The 17743-nt window shown below is 42.8% G+C and overlaps 1 protein-coding gene across 1 annotated transcript in view; it reads left to right on the top strand.

The window, feature by feature from the left end:
* Window positions 1-4659: 4659 nt before the first annotated feature.
* ADGRB3 (adhesion G protein-coupled receptor B3) overlaps window positions 4660-17743 on the top strand; it is a 796551-nt gene continuing 783467 nt past the window's right edge. Inside the window, exon 1 of the mRNA XM_075554045.1 lies at window positions 4660-5416. Coding sequence (XP_075410160.1) covers window positions 4660-5416 — 757 coding nt within the window. The remainder of the gene's footprint in view (window positions 5417-17743) is intronic.

Raw genomic sequence — 17743 nt, 5'->3', positions numbered from 1 at the left:
AACTGCGTTTACAAGCAGACATAATCAGGAGAAGAATGACCTTTTGCAGCATGTATCGGTGGTTAGTTCATCAAATACGGCGTCAGCCAACTGTCCAGGAGGCTAAACAAATAAAGACGCACACAATAAAAGGGAATGGGGATGTGGTGAGTCTGAATCGATTTGAGGCCAGTGGGTTTAGGGTGGAAAAAGACCACCCCCCATGCCCAGCACTTTCCCTTCCTAAGGCAAGAATCGGATAGCCTCTCCTCCTCATTTCTTACCGCCCCGACCATAACCTGTTACTGGGGAAACTTGGAAAAAAAAAAAAGAATCAGACACATTAAAAAGAAAGAAAAAGTTCAGCCACCACCACAGGATCCCATTGCCATGCAGAAAGCAGTGCCAGAAGCCCAACCTCGGTCGCCGCGCAGCGGTGTTGACAAAGCCCGCATGGAGCCCGAACAAATAAGATGTTAATTGCAGCTTCGCCGAGAAAAAACTACTATTGTTCCAGCCGGAGACGCGCAGCCCTTTGCTCGCCGAGACGTGCCCCGCCGCAGCAGACGCGATCAATGCCTCCGGATCCCGAGGCTGGAACCGCAGCTCTCCGCTGGCGACAGGTCGGTCGGTGCTGAAAGACACAGTGAGAAACCACCGAGTCCTGTTTGGACTCCGCACCCCTCCGAGCGAGTCGCCTCCCCGTCCTCCTCGCCCCCCTGCCTCGCCTCCCCGCGGGCTTCTCCTGCCCCTCGCCGCCGCCAGCCGCAGCGGTGGGAACGGAGGATGCACCCAGCTCCCAGACGTAGAACACGCCGCTTTCGGGACGTGCTTGGCTCTGAGCAGCCGTGACGTGTGGGCGCACCGCGGCCCTCGGCTGGAGCTCCGCGGAGACCCCGCTCCCGCCCCTGGTCCCCCGCCGCCGGCCCCCCTCTGCCCTCCGCCGCCGCCGCCGCCGCGGCGCTCGCCCGCCCGCCCGCCCGCGCCCTCGGGGGGCAGCGCTCCAGGACAGGTGCCGTGGCCGCGCCACGCGCCTCCAGCCTCGGGCGGGCCACCCGGCGCTCCGCTGCCGGTGCGGGGCCCGCGGCGCGCGAGGACGCGCGCGCGCACGAGCACGCGGGGGGCCGGCCGGCCGGCGGGCGGGCGGGCGCGCCCCTTCCCTCGCGCGCGCCCCGGGGAGAGCGAGCGCCGCGCGCCGGCGCGCACTCCCGAGACAGAGCTTTACTATCTCGCTCCCTCGCGCGCCTCCCTCCTCGCCTGGCTTGCAAACCGCTTCCAGACACAGCTCCGGCCGAGGATTTTCCTCCCCGCGCCCTCCCTCTCCCCTTTCCCTTCCTGGCCGTCGGTCCGTCCGTACCCGAGGTGGGCAGGCTGAGGAGGGAGCGCGGCGGAAACGGGGAGCAGCCGAAGCTGAGCGTTCGCATCGGACCGCGAGCACTCGTGTGAGAAACCCAGCGCCGGACAAACCAGCCTGCAGCCGCCGCCGCCGCCGCCGGGCACTTCGCCTCTCGGCGCGTTTTCCCTCTGTCCCCCCCTTCTTCTCGGCTAATCGGTTTGTTGTGGGGACGGATTTGGGAAAAACAAATCCTCCACCTGAAGCCACTTCTTCTTGCTTTTTTTTTTTTTTTTTTTGGTTTCCTCAGAGGCTCTCTTCGCGGGGGGGATTTCCCTCAGGGTTTGGAGGTTGGTTCCCGCGGCGCCGGGCTCTGGGCTCCCGGGGTTTTTTCCCCTCGCACCCTCTTTTTTTGGTCAGCCCATCTCTGCCGTCGGCTCCGTGCATGTGTGCATTTTTGAGACTAAACCCTGATTTGGGGCGCTGAGCCGGGGAAAATGGGCCACGGTGATCGGGACCGAAGGGGAGTCTCTCGGTCAGTGTTGCTGGGACGCGTGCCTGCGCTGGTGGCTTAGAGCGAGAGCCTCCCGGAGCTTTCGGAGTGGAAGGTAAGGACGGGATCCGGGTCCCCTTCCCTCCGCCGGGGCTGGGGGGCGGCGAGGGTCGTCGCCGAGGGGCTCTGCGCTCGGCGTAGGGGGAGAGAGGACGAGGCGAGGAGGGGCTGCCGCCCGCGGGCGGAGGGGCTGCGAGCATCCCCGATGGGCTGCGTTCACTTCCACGCCGCAGTTGAAAAGTTGGCGAAGTCTGGTTTCCCAGCGAGGTGCCCGGTTCGGAAGGAACCGGCAGAGAGACGGGGAAATCTGGCGGTTGTGTGTGATTGAGGTAATTTTATGGGGTGGGGGCTGGGGGGGATTTGAGGTTAATAGGAAGTTAAAATAAGGGGAGGCAGTGGGTCTTCGATCGGGGAACATTTTTGGTGGAGTGATGGCGCCGTCTATGTTTGGCTAAACTAAAGTGTCACCCAGAAAATCAGTTTTGAGAACAGCTCAACTAAACGCCCGTTTGCTCCTCAGCAGGAGACAAATAAATTAATAAATAAAGACGTCCAGCCTCCCAGAGACTTAGGTGGCCAGCACTAGAGCCCCCCCGCCCCCATTCTTCCAGCATCGCTGTCACTAGTAAAGAGGGAAACAGCAGTGGTGTGAACTGGCCCTGCAGTCCTGGGGGGTGGGGGTGAGGCGGGGGCGCCTCAGTGATGCGTGTTGGATTGTTTAGAAGGAAAGGAGACTGGACGCCGAGGCTGCTTAAAGAATCTAAGATACCAAGCATGATGTCCAGAGGCGTGAAAGTGAAATCTGAGCGATTTCCTCACTCTTTCTAATCCTGGCCGAGCCGAGCACAGCACTGCAGACATGCTCTGTCAAATACATGGAAGCAAAAGTACCAGGATTCATTAGGAAACGAAATACGACCTCTTTCTGAGCTACTGATTCTAAAACGAAGCCCCCTTTCATGGATGGAATTCCTAATTTAGACACTTATTGTCACATTGGCTTTCAACGCCTACACTCTATCCTGAAGAACACTGCGCAGACCTGCATTGCCTGCAAAGTGCTACAGCAAAGGGGGGGAAAAATCCCAGAAATTCCTACAACTTTCCTTTCCTTTTTTTTTAAACTTTTAAATGTGCACTGACTTAATTCCCTGAAGCAGAAAATGTATCATTCATTAAACTCTATGCCTGACACCAGAGAACACTGTTTTGATAGTTCCAGTGATTCTGATGTTATTTCAGACTGCTGCTCTATAGAGATTCAGAGTTTGGGGCTGTTTTTGCCTGTATCAAGACTAGAATTTGAATTACCATCTCGAAAATGCAGCTCTAGCTTCAGAGACTTTCCATACTGGATTCTATGTGCATGCGTTGGTGTGTGTTATGCAACGGGAAGGACAGGTTTTATCCTCTGCTTCAAAGAGGCCCCAGGCAAAGGGATGGACACTCTTTAACTATCTATATGTCTGTGTGTCTGTCTCTGTTTACAGAACAGTGGAAGAGACTGCAGCCTAAAGACTTAACATTAACTTGGCATCGCTTTCCTCAGCTCAAAGGCTAAACAAAAAAGCAGTGTCATTTATTCTAAGAAATAACTTCTTAAAGGTTAAAGCAGGAAAGAAATTGAAGTTATTTTTGGATAACAAGTTCTAGAGGTAAATATAACCAAGGATTACTTTATTATGCAAGACCAAGATTTAAAAAAAAAAGGAAGGAAGGAAGGCAGGAAAAGAGGAGCTTTGGAACTGTGATCGGAAAGGGAGCAATTCAGTCATTGAAATCTGCTAGGAAAGAAAAGGCTAATATCTGGTATCTACCATGTGTACATCTCAAATTACAGTAGATAACCCCAGATATAATAACACTGATTTAAAAAAAGAGGCAATTTAAAAACTCACGGCAGCTCCATGACTGTGGTTCTGGGATTTTTCACTGACATTGCTTTTGGATACAGATACTAATACAGTGATTCACTTTATTTATCCCAAGAGGCATGTCACATAGAAATGACTACCTCCAGTCCTGGTTTTCAGTGGTGATGCCGAACAACAAGTATCTGCTCTGTACCTAGCCATCTAAGCCCTCTCCCAGATGGTAGTTTTAAAATCCTGCCAGTCCAGAGGGATGCCCAGGCTTTTGCACAGGAATTTTCTCATCAGTATACATGGTGGCCCCTGCAAAGGCAAGTAGGGGCATTTGGGAAATGATGTTCCATCTGCAACAAATTTTAATCTATGCTTTTAAAATTGTGCCTATAATTTATCATAATTGCTTTTCACATTTTAGAGAAAAGAAATAATGTGATGACAGCTGTTCCCAGATTATCAGATTAGATTTTGTGTGATGATGTTTACTGCCGACAGAAGACTGAAGAAGGCGGGTGGGGGGGGGGGAACGGACTATATAGGTTGATTAAAAAATCCCAATAATGGACATTTGGGTTATGATCTAGATCATCCTACATTTTATTCTCTTCATCCACACATAGTGCACTTGTAGGATATCCTCCTAGATAAATTAGGGCATTCCTATTAATATTCTATTAAATGTTATTTTTAAATTAAATGTGGAGAATTTGACCATTGTGTATGACCACGTGAGGGCGCTGTTCACACAGCAGCGGATAGTTTCCTGGCATTATAAAATAAAAATCACCTGCCCTTCTTTTTAAAAGGGGTTTTTACTGAAATCTTGAAAACAGCTGGCTGTAATATTGGAAGGAGTTTCTTTTTTTCAATGCGCATCGACTTGCATTTTACTTTCATTGCCATTTTTACAGGCCAAATGACATAGGATGAAGGCTGTTCGTAACCTGCTGATTTATATATTTTCCACCTATCTCCTGGTTATGTTTGGATTTAATGCTGCCCAAGACTTCTGGTGTTCAACTTTGGTGAAGGGAGTCATTTATGGATCGTATTCTGTAAGTGAAATGTTTCCCAAAAACTTTACAAACTGCACTTGGACGCTGGAAAATCCAGATCCAACCAAATATAGCATTTACCTGAAATTTTCCAAAAAGGACCTTAGCTGCTCTAACTTTTCTCTCCTGGCTTATCAGTTTGATCATTTTTCTCATGAAAAGATAAAGGATCTTTTAAGAAAGAACCATTCTATAATGCAACTCTGCAGTTCCAAGAATGCTTTCGTTTTTCTACAATATGATAAAAATTTTATTCAGATACGTCGGGTATTTCCAACTGATTTCCCAGGATTACAGAAAAAAGGGGAAGAAGATCAGAAATCTTTTTTTGAGTTTTTGGTGTTGAACAAGGTGAGCCCGAGCCAGTTTGGTTGCCATGTCTTATGCACTTGGTTGGAGAGCTGCCTAAAGTCGGAAAATGGGAGAACAGAATCCTGTGGGATCATGTATACAAAATGCACCTGCCCTCAGCATTTGGGAGAGTGGGGGATCGACGACCAGTCCCTGGTTTTGTTAAATAACGTGGTGTTACCCCTGAATGAGCAGACGGAGGGCTGCCTGACCCAGGAGCTGCAAACTACCCAGGTCTGCAATCTTACCAGGGAGGTCAAGCGACCGCCCAAAGAAGGTAAGTGCCCAAAGGACAGTGGGGGGACAGGGTGGTGGTGGTGGTGATGGCTTGGATCACAATGTTCTGGGTGGGGAATGAGGACTGTGTTGACTTTGGGGGATGGGGCAAACACAGGCTGTTTCAAAGCCCAGGACTAATCTTTGCTCCATTACATTGCCATCTTTGAATTTAGTTGATTTGTGACCTTTCCGGATACAGAAAGAACCTTTAAACTTGTTTGAAGGTTCCAGGTTTTAATGGTGGGACTTTGAGAATGGGATTGCTCCATCACACGACCCAGAAGGAAGTGCAGACTGAAAGGCTCTGAAATGTGGCTGACAGCTTGCATTGGAGGTGGGAGGCAGGGTGACTTGACTTGCCATGCTGAGTCCCTTGCTCAGGTTGCAGAGCTTGGAGGGGACCTACAGGCACAGCCATGTACACAGTGCTGAGGAATGAAGTTGTAGGTGCCCCTTGCCTCCTGCCTAGCCCTATATTCTCTTTACTTCCTATCCCTGTGCCCCCCTTGCCTTCCCTGGCTTCCTCAAGCCTCACCACCCAGGCAAGTCTGATCTTAAACTCCAAAGACTAAACTTAAACTTCTTAACTAGCCTTTTAGGTTCCAAGTGACCTTCAGACAGGAGACTATAAATTGCCTCCCCACCCCCACCTGGATTTTGTTTGACATGCTTTGCCCTATAAACCTAGTGAGCTCGCACTGTCCTGGGTCAGCAGAACCCCACATGGGACCCAACTGGAAGCACAAACTCTCTGGGGTCTGCCTGGCCTGTGAAGTCATGTGCAGGCTGGAGGGGGAGGCCTGACCGGAATTAAAACACACAGATTTAACTTGCTCTCTTTGTGGGGTCAAGTTCATGAGACTACTGTGGCTGGTGCTAAAAAAAAAAATAGCAGATCCTTTCAGATCCCATTTACCGTTTGCGTGCTTCCTGGTCCTCTGCCCTTACACCCGGAGAGAGACAGGCCAGCCAGAGATGAGCTTGTGTGTGTGTGTGTGTGTGGGGGGGGGTGTACCCTCAAACAAACAGTGCAACGGAAATGCGGAGGAAAGAATGAAAGTCCTGGAGTGATTTATAGCTTTTGCCCAGTCCCTGTGGGAAGAGATGCCAGAGGATTTAAGATTGTGGATTAGGCTTAATAAAGCAAGAAAGTGTGACATATTTTGAGAAAATGACTTTCCTGTTTGGAAGGTTAAAGGATGGGTTTCGTTCCTGTGAGGACCGAGCTGATACGTATTCCTTCTTGCTCCCAAAAGCTGCAACCAGGGAATGTGTTGATTTTTATGCAGGAAATGTTTTCCGATTGCCACAAAGATCCCTGTCTGTGCAAAGGGACAGCCAAGCTCCAGTCCCTCTCCCCTGCCTCCCCAACAGAAGTTGCCTTTGTGGGCAATATAAAATTGACACGTTGTTGGAGAATTTTCTTTAAGGGTAGCCAAGGCTTTGTAAGGGGAGGGAGAGAGGCAAGGAGAACTCAAACTAAGCTTCTGCGGTTTCCCTGGTGGATGCAGTGTGGGGGGAGGGATTGTGGTGGCGTCCTGGTACTGAGAGTGGGGGGGGGCAAGATATGCCCGAAAATAAGTGTAAGCTAATGGCAGTGTGAGGGGGGCGAAACACCCATAAGATTCTACCGGACATCCCTTCACTAATATCTGTGACTGAAGAAAACAAAGTGGTTTTAAATTACAGCAGATCTTTTCTCCAGTAAAAATCCCAGAGAAGCCCTTGCAACTGCAGGGATGGTATTTAACACCATTTAAAACTAATTAGTGTCCCCTAGAATAAGAAGCTACAGTACACACAGAAAATGCGATCTTACAAACTGGCTAATAAGACAATTAACACCAGAAACAAGTTTTGTTGTTGTTGTTGTTTTAATGAAATCTCTTCAATGGTTAAAATGCTATCATGGAATTGGCTGCTCAGAAAGTGAACCCACTTTCACAGCCTTTCTGTGAAAGGCAGCAAATGAGAAAAACAATGTCACTGGGACCACATTGAGAAAAGATGTTTCTTCTGGTCATGAGATGTAGGTTAAGGCAGGGCTGGGATTTATGGAAACCATGATAATTGTTCATATCAGTGGTGGATATACAATGATTTTGAAAATTGTTAATGCCACATCAAACGTTTCCAGGATGCTATGCATAAGGCTTGACTTTAAAATCACAGAGAGTTGTGCTGCTTATCTAATCTTATTCCCTAGTGTGCTCCCTCTCACCCCCCCCCCCCCCGCCTTTTTTTTTTTTAAGGATCATTTTATTGGGGGCGCTTACTTCTACTTTTTATGATAGCATTTAATCCTTGGTTTGAAAATGAGACTTTAAACATACGTATGTTTTATATTCCTCAACGAATTCTGTTTACTAGGGAAACAGTCAACATATCCTGTTAGTGATGAGGGGAATAAATCAAAGATTATTTTCTCTAGCTAATGGCTCCCATTGTATCCTTTGTAATCAGTCCCTAAAGCCTCAAATAGAAATGTTTTTCATGTGGATTACCTCCTAGAAATGACACAGATTTGGCAAAATAAAAATTGTGCACCGAGTCAATGCAATTCCACACGGTCTGGTGTGACACTGATGATAATGGCAAAGGTATATCAAATGTTAAATATTGTGAATGTACCCATTGGGATTACAAGGTTATATTTAATTAGTCTGTGTGGAAACAATAGGCTCTCAGGAATATTTTACGATAGGACTCCCACTAGACTGTTCTTTAATACCATTCATGACTTTCCCAATCTGAAAACAGTGAGAGGAAAACTGTGACTGTAGTGACGGCATCAAATGCAATCTTGAATCTGCGATCAAAGTAAACTATTGTGCCGATGTTTCGTTAAAGAACTAACATGCTTATACATTTAAGTGTCTCTCATTGAAGATCGTAATTTACGTACTTTGAGGTAGCATGCAATCTTGGTTGTCACTCCCCTCAATGTCTCATAATATGAAATTGTGAAGAGGTGTAAATCAATACAATAAGGGCTTTTGAAATAGTTACCATGATGTTTTGCTTCAGGCAGTTATTTAAGCAACATAACACAAAACAGAGAAACTTCTTTGCGTATATAGATATTTCTACTTTTTAAGGAAACGCAAACACCATTCCTGTTCACCTGGTTTTTTCAGCTGTGTCGACTCTGGGCAGAGGCTGGCAAACATTCATGAGAACATCTTCATTATTCTTGAGAGCTTTTCTACACTTTATAGAACTATTAGCATAGATGATTCTAGACTATTTAAGATATAAAATGAGATATAAGATCTTATTTATTACAAGTTCACTTATAATACATAATGAAACAGTTTGAACAGAAGTCCGCACCAGGATATCTAAATCACTTAATAAGCATTAATAGAACCTTTGTTCCTTACTGACATCAATGGCCCTACTTATGTGAAGGGAAATTGGTACCCCTGTATAGAATCCAGGAAATCTGAACACACACACTCATTTGTCTCTTTATTCCGCCCCTGCTAATTCTTGAGTTCTACTACCCCAGGGAGGTCTAACCATGTGCCTGTGTAAACTTGACCCGTTTCCGTACACATACACATATTTAGGCACACATAAGCACTTTAAAGCAATTTACAACCTTTCCAGTGTACTTGTCCTTGGTACTTTCTACCTGTACTATTCTTGCCCCCACATGACTTTTTAGCCCCCTTTCATCCTCCTCTTTACCCTTGCCGTCTTCCATCCTTTGTAAATAACTGGCTTGAGTCCGCATTCTTTATCAGGACGTGGAAGGAGTACTGAGACAGAGGGAGTGGCTCTTGGAAGAAACAGAGTCAGTTTGTTCCACCTCTTTGCCATTTACACAGGTTATGCTTCTCCTCCGGCATTTAGTATAGTAGACTGTTTTCTTCCTCCCACCCCATTCTTGACACGTTCCTCTCCTTCCAGCAGACATTGACTTCTTCTAGAATAAAGACTGGGAGATAAAAGAATAAAAACTGGTCTTGAACGTGACTAACACAATCTAAGTAGGGTTTCAGCAAGCATTTGCTTACACAAAGCTTAAATGACCAAAATTAAAAGGAAAAAAAATGTCTAGGAAAGATGAGAATCCGCTGATTACATGCAGTAGAGGAAAAAGTATGTTACACTGAGGCAGCAGCCATCTCTCACTTTCTTTTATTTCTCAGGGCTCAAGGGCTACCATGATAGAATTTCCAAATTCATTAATGTATTACTCATGCATGTTTCTTATTTCCAAGGTACGACTTAATAAAATTTTAAGAGGAATGGATTCATTAAGAAATATTGTTGATTTTGTATACAAGGAGACTTCAAAAAGTTCATGGAAATATGGAATTATGTCCATGAAATATTGAAGCCCCTTCATACAGTTTTTTAAAATGTAGTGATCGATATAACATGCTATCTATGAGGGGTTATAAAAAATTGGAAAAAAGCTCCACTGGTAGAACTTTAGTAGGGCACATGTTCGCACTAGGTAAGCATCAGCAACCCACTCAGAGTTAGTGCACCCAGTGGCATCACCTGGGACTGTTCTTTCTGGTCACAGAGAATTTTTTTGTAGATGCAGTTTTGCTCTGCCTCCTTTTTTTCTGAGATGGCTAATTTAAGAGAACAGCAGACAACTGTGAGATTTATTTCCTTTTCGAGAAAGATGCTGCAAAAACTGTTGTGATGTTGAACACAGCTTACAAGGACAGCACTATGGGAAAAACTCAAGTTTGAAAATGAGTGATTTTCTCATGTCAAAAAACGTGAACTTTTGACTTACAATAAACCTCATTCTGGACATCCATCTACTTCCCAAACAAAGAAAATGTCAGCATGTAGTGCATTTGGTTCCACCAGGTCAGACTGTTAATCAAGCTTTCTATTTAGAGGTTCTGAAAAGATTGTGTAATAGGGTGCAACAAAAATGCCTGATTGTGGCAGACGGGGGACTGGCTTTGCCACCACGACAACGTACCTGGTCTTGTAGCCCTCTCAGCCGGCCAGTTTTTGGCAAAAGCAGTGTGCCTCTCTTGCCCTACAGACCTTACTCACCTGACCTCACTTCTTGCAGCATTTTTGGTTTTCGAGGATGAAGAGGGACATGAAAGAACAGATTTGGGGACTAGAAGAGGTGAAGAAAAAACAAGGGAGGTGCTGCCAGCCATCCAAACAGATGAGTTTGAAAATGTTTCCAAGAATGGCATTGCAGTTTGACAAATGCATTAAGTATCATAGAGAGTACTTTGAAGGTGATAAGGTTATTTTGTAAAAAAATTTAAATACATAAGTTTGAGGGGCAACAATTCTGGTTATTTTGGGTATTATACATAGCTCTCTAGAAAGTTTGCAAATTTCTGTTTGGTCATCTTCATGTCTCTCAACGTTTCTCATTTTTTTTCTGGTCTGTCATTACTTCTATAGCAATGATAGTTCCCAAATCCTTCCACAATTTGAGGACAAAGAGGAGAGGAGTTCAAAAAGTTCCTGGAAAAGTCGGATTAAAAGATACTGGAAGATTCCTACAGATTTTTAAAAGCCCTCTCATATGCAATCTCTTTCCAAGAAAGAGGAAAGGATACAATTTCATGTCAAGTTTAGTGCTTCTGTTATTCGCCCTGTATAACTATAGTACTGATTGATTGTTACTAATATTGTAGGCTTAGTCAAGAATGTTCTTTTCTCATTTTTATCTTGTTTTTTCCCAAACAATTTAGGAAATAACTTGCATGTAAAGTGTTTAATATAGAAAAATTCTATTAGGATTACTTTTTAAGGTAAATAATTTTAATAAACTAAGAGAAATATGAAAACCTGAGTTAAATGTAAGTATGCATATGTGCATTCTGGCACACATGTACCATTGGGCCAAGAGATGTGTCTGGTAAGGTTTTAAGATCGCTGTAGGCAAACGTGTTAAAGGTTAGTTTTCTTCTGAAAGTGACATGGGGGATTGAACTTGGGCTCTAGCTTCAAGCATGCCTTTACTTCCTGATAGAAGCAATTTTATTGTTACATGAAAAAAAAACTTCTTGAGAGAGCTACTTTTATTACACTTTTTTAAAAAAAGAATTCATCTGGCATATATTAGGAAAGGCATCCATCTCCTGAATCAGAAATACATTTTCATTAAAAAAATTAAATTTTCTTACTGTATTCAAAAGATCATATGCTGAGTTTTAAGATTTTGAACCAGAGGGAAACGAGTTTGAATGATTCTTTCTCTACATAGTAACTGTTACTCTATGTTAGCATTTTTCTATTCTTAGACTAGGTTATGAAGAACAGGAAATAACATTACAAGTGAAAAAAACCCAACTAGTAAAATTAATAGCTTGGGATATTTTACTGTCTGTCTAGTCTTGTGGAAAGTTCTTCCCAATCAATTAACTAATAAGAAATCCGAATGATACTCAGTTTTTCTGTGTGTGTCACCTCACTGAAAGGAAGCCTGTTTTAGTGTCAGAGAGACCTGAGCTCCTAGGATGACTTAACTAGATAGTTCCATCTTTTTCAACTGGCTTCACCAGACTGACCAATAAAATGTGAATAATACCCACCATAGATTGTATGTGTGAACTACTTATCAAAGTGTTCAAATCATATTCAGCCCTCAGTAAATATCAGTGCCTTTTCTTTTCCCTTACCATCTGCTCCCAATATTTGTGGGATTTTTTGTGACTAAAAATAATTCCTAATTTGAGTGAATAAAAGCAATTCCTCATCAACTGACATTATATATCTTAGACCTCTGCATCATAACGATTCCTTATAAAATGCTTAACACCATTTTTATTGCTTTTTATAACCAATATAGAATTTTATATGAACAAATATTGTAGACATGATGACATGGGTAAAGCCAGCATTAAAAATAATAAACTGCAAAAAAAGCTTGTGTAGGGCTTCATCATTTTTGACTATTTTTCTTTACTCTTGATTCCATTTTTGTTTTAGATTTAAAGCTAGGTGTTTGATGTAATTGCTTTTGGCTGATGAGGGTGAGGGCAGGAATGGGGCAGCAAAGAGAGCTGACTGGTAACTGTGAAGCTAGATGTCATTTGGGGTGGGTCTTCAGGGTTTTGAGAACCATGTCAGTGTGGCAATTACTTTGCAATGTGTGGTGGCTTGGGAGAAAAGGATGCCATCACAGGTGTTAAGACTTTTTTTTTCTTGGTTGATCCACCATTATTCAAATGCTCCTCACTGATTACACGCATACTGAGTACTTGGCTTGGGTAGTGACATTTTGTGGATAGACACTCTTTACTCAATGAATGCCAATCTGAGGGACATGGTGAGAATTTGAGTTAGAAATAACAGTAAAGAATTTCAATTTTTAATGCTCGTCTGTGAAATTCAAATGGACGTATGTTGCTGATAGTGAAATTGTTTGAAGTATAAGACATAATGATGCTTTAGCGCTGCGAGTCTTTCGGTTCCCTCTTGAAGCACAGAATACCCCAAGCCTATGTGTGGTAGGGGAAATGAATTCAAACGGCTGCATTTTTCACTAAATAAGAAATTGCAGATAGCATTTCTTTGTGAAGCAAGCATTTATCACAGATATACTCTATAGTTGGAATAGTGAAGATTCTACGTATTTTCCTTAGTGTATCTAGTTGACTTTGCCCAGCTTTTACAGTTTATTAGTCTATGTAAATGTAAAAGGTTGTTCTCTAATCAAGTCATCTTTTAAATACTCTTTCATTCATGCATTTTGGCTGAAAACCATGGAGAATTGATATTCAATCATGATGTTGACGGTGATTTAATTTTTTTGAAATCATCTAGGAATGTAGGGCATTTAGCAAGAAGATTGTAAGCATTTTGAATACTTTGTATTACATAAAGAAAAGGTAGCCTCTCAATACCTTGGTGTTGATGGAGGCATGACTAATACATCAAAACAGATCCAGCCAGTGGTGTATGAGTCATCTCAGCCCGGGGGAGTTGTCCTCTGGGTGTCATTGCAGATAGACTTGGAAATCATTTGAGTTAAACAGTTTCAAATATTTCAGTGTTTGCTGTATTTTTCAAAATGAAATTTCTGTTTTGAGATCCATTTTGAAAGTGAAATGCTTTGAAATAGTGCATATTCATCCATTTGGAACCAAAATGACTGCTGGAGCTTATTTTAATGAATTGTGATCAATTATTATATATCAGTGAGCCCCAAGAGTCTTCCGAAGGTGCTCACATTTCAGAATAATCTACTGGTGCTTATTTGAGGACCCCTGGCCATGTAGTGGTTATGCCTTCTGCCAACAGAAAGGCCTGTGGCTTCCCCGCAGTGGGGACACCACAGAAGAAAAGATCTGGCCTCCAAGGTGTGCTCCCTTCAAGACTGCAGCCTAGAAAGCCCGCAGACCACTGCTACTCTGCATAGAGGCCTGCTAAGCATTGCCATCAACTGTAGGGCACCCAGGAACAGTTCTCATTCAGAGATCCTGCTTTTGCTTAAAGCAGGACAATTGTGCAAAATGGTGTAGCTGTATGACTCTATAAGATGCTCTATTCAGTTATCTTTTAACTAACTTCTTGGGCTTTAACTCACATGAAGAGAATGGCCTGGTTATCTCGTTACAAAAGGTTGATAAAGAATACATTTCTGCATTTCACAGGATGTAAGAAATGCATAGTAAATACAGGGACATGCATGAGACTGTTTATCTGAAAATTAATGAAGGAAAGTCTGAATTTCTGAAACCTGAAATATGTCTGCTTATGTTCATTTTTCCTCATCCCAACTTTTCCTATCTCAAATTCATTCTGTTGAAATGCATTGTCAAATCGGCAGACAAATGCTTACCATTCGGTTTCTGTTTATCAAATGAAAGGTCTAGGGTTTTGAATTGACTCTTCACGTATCAGTCATGGATGTTGAAGGTAGACGGTGTACAGTCAGTAAAATATGGGTGTTTCAGAACGATACATGGGAATGCAGAAAAAGTACCATCAGTGTCCCCCTAGAAGTGTAATCTCTATTCAGGAAAACAAAGGCGCCACGGGCATTGCTTAGCAACTACCTATCTTGACCAGCAGAGTTGCAAACAATAGTGCCCTGCACAGAGATGACAGCTAATTTTACTACTTTGAACATGGTTGGTTTTCCACAGTCCTGGTAATAATGTGACCTTCTGAAAGGGTTCTGAGTTTCCCATAGCGAGGCTCTGCCTGCCATGTTTCCAAATCTGGTTGTGGGTTCAGTAGACCTACAGCTTGCACATTGGTGTCTGTTCCTAGTTCACCTTGAGGACCCGAACTGAATCAGTTCTAACTGGTTCCAAGCCATGGACAGAACTAATCCTAGATGTTATATTCTCAAATCATCTCTTTGGGGTGATTTAAGTCCTTTTCGGGACTGAGATTTGTTTAGGAAAAAAGAATGTGACTGTACATGAAAAAGACAGGACAATACTCATGCAAACAAACTAAAACCCTTTAAATACAATTAAAATGGACTCATACACAATGAAAGCATTGAGAAAATTGAGTCTATGAGAGAAACTTACTTTTTTTAAACAATAATTTTGTTAAACTCACTTAAACACTGTTCTGCTAAAAGGCTGGTGGCACAGACACCCCCAGAGACCCCTCTAGGGAAAGCCCCGCCAGCCTGTCCCATAAAATACAGCCTGGAAGACCCTGGGGCTCTTCGTACTCTGCTACCTGAAATGACTTGAAGGTGCCCAGTAACGACATGTTGACGTGATAGAAATGTCACCGAAACATTTGTTCTCTGGGGTAATTTATAAAACCAAAAAGAAAAAATATCTACCATCAAGTCATTTCTGACTCACAGCAGATGCAGAATTTTAAATATGCAGTATTTATTTACTATTTCTACTGATGTGCTTCCCTTTTGAGGTGTTTTTCTTAATGGAAAATTAAAAAAAAGTCTATGCTTGCATATCAAATACTAATAACTTGTTTCAATAAAACATATTTTAGAGGGAAACTTTATCCACGTAGCCCACCTAAGAAAATAAAAGAAAAACACCATCTTCCTTTCTCTAAGAATTTTTTAATATAAATTGTTTCAAATGAAGCTTGACAATTTTGGCGATGTTGATTCTTCCCCTATTTCTGGAGCACTTGAATCTGAATCATAGATATGCAGATTTATATGGGACTTTGGTTATTATCTAGTCCAAAATTTACCTGATTAATAGAACTCTAATCTGCATAAAAATGTTGGAAGGTGGTTTCCTATGAACATAACTTTATGGGATTTATACGTAATATGTCTCTTAATGTAAAATGGGCATGGTCATTTAGGACTGTTTGATTAATCACTACAAAAACAAAAAATTTGATATTCAGTCAGTGCACTAATGAGATCCAAGACTATATTTTGCTGTACTATTTAATGCAGAATGGTCTCTACAAATTAAAGTGTCCATTCATTATATTTTTGTTCTATTTGGTGTATGTTCAAAAAAATGTGGCAGAGGACTCAAAAAACTATTGATTTTCCATCTAATCTCATTAAATTTAAAGAGCTATGTGTTTCAAGTTCAAGTCTGACTAGAATTACTAAAATGATTTAGCAAGACCTAGCTTGGATTTTCATTTCATCACTATTTGCTAGAGAATCTGCTTTAGAGAAAAAACATGTCTAATATTCTTTAGTTTCCTAATGGGACATTAAGGAGTCCTAATGATACTGTTGGAATACGTTGACCACTCACGTCAAGTTCACTGCTTAAATCCACCAGCCACTTCTATGCAGGACGTTTAGGCTATCTGCTCTCCTACAGAGTCAGGGCCTGGAACTATTAGGTAGGCTTTCTGTGAGTTGCAATCGATTCCATGGCAGTGGGTTGTTGTTTTTTTAATAGTACATAAAGAAATCATTACTGTTGGTTTTAATGAAGACGTTGGCTTTGTCGTGTGTGTCAACTGTTACTATGAATTTATTACGGACAGTAGCCTTCATGCAGAATCAGTCACCAGAGCCCTGGTGGTGTAATCACAAGGTCACCAGACACTCTGTGCTGTGAAGAGTTAGTCTCTGAAACCCACGTGGCGGTTCTGTGAGTCCCATGGGGTCGCTGTGAGTCAGAGTTAACTCCCTGGCAGTGGGTTTGGTGGTGCTAGTGGCAAACAGGCTATACGCACAGAGCTGCTGCCCACTAGCCTGCAGTGAACCCGCCTGCTGCTCCACAGGGGAAAGACAGGGCTGGCTGCTTTTATAGTCAAAGTCTTGGAAAACACCCAAAAGGGCAGTTCTACCCTACCTTTGGTGTCATTCTAAAGCAGTGAGCTTGGTTTGGTCTAGTGTGTCTGTATTGACTGCTCTTCAGGTCATGAGAGAAATAAGAGGACAGGAAATGCACCTACCCACCCCCATAAAGACATGGTTAACCGTTTCTTTCTGAACGCCTGTTGAAATAGATTATGTTAGGATTTTTCTGAACAGGTAATTCATAACGAACATTTTGTGTACCATAAGTGCTTTTAGAGACATTTCTAATGTTTGATATTCATAATTATAACGTGGAAAATAGGATCCCTGCAGAAGACAAAAATCTATTTACCTGATGGAATCTGTCGACTGAGATTTCAGTGTATTTTGCCAGAGAGGTCAGCTTCCTTTGCAGATAGATCACCCTGTGGTCAGCTCTCTTTGGCTGGCCTTGGTTATTATAATATAGAGAGCAAAGTGCAGCTATTTTTTTAAGTGATGCCTGATGAATTAACCAATTACAGTGGCCTTTTTATTTCCCCATAAGCTTTACTTTCAAGTCTGAGGATGCAAAGTAACTGTAGAATGCCACTGTTTCACTTGCACAGTATTTTAATACCGTAGTGCTTGTATATGTGAAGAATCTACTTCTCTCTCTTAATAAGCTTATGACTAGTGTAGATTAGTGGTTTCCCTGGAATTTTCTGGTGGCCATATCTAGGTGCTGAATGGATTATAAAAGGTATAAATGCGTTCTGGGCATAATAAATATGAAATAAGCTGTCCTCCTGAAGCCACAGAAACCACAGACATGAAGTCGTGGAGTTTGGGAGCAGGGCTGACATTGATTCACTCAATAGTAAGAGCTAAGGAAGGAGAAAGAAATCAGTAAAAGGCGCGCGATGTAAGTTTCACCAATTTTTTTCCTGCTGCTTCTTAGAAGTGGAGCATTTTTCTTCCTAAGTAAAAGCCAATATATTAAAAAGATTTACAAATGTGCTTGACACAGTGGATGTATGTATGGATTGTGATAAGAGTTGTACGAGCCCCCAATACAATGATTTAAAAATAATAATAATTTTTAAAAGATTTACAAGATTAGAGTTGCTTCTGTTGATGTGGACAGAAGGACCAGAGTTCTATTTAATCAGTCTC

This window comes from Tenrec ecaudatus, chromosome 7 (assembly GCF_050624435.1).
Source record: "Tenrec ecaudatus isolate mTenEca1 chromosome 7, mTenEca1.hap1, whole genome shotgun sequence".
Classification (NCBI taxonomy): Eukaryota; Metazoa; Chordata; class Mammalia; order Afrosoricida; family Tenrecidae; genus Tenrec; species Tenrec ecaudatus.
This window is presented reverse-complemented; position numbering and strand designations above follow the sequence as displayed.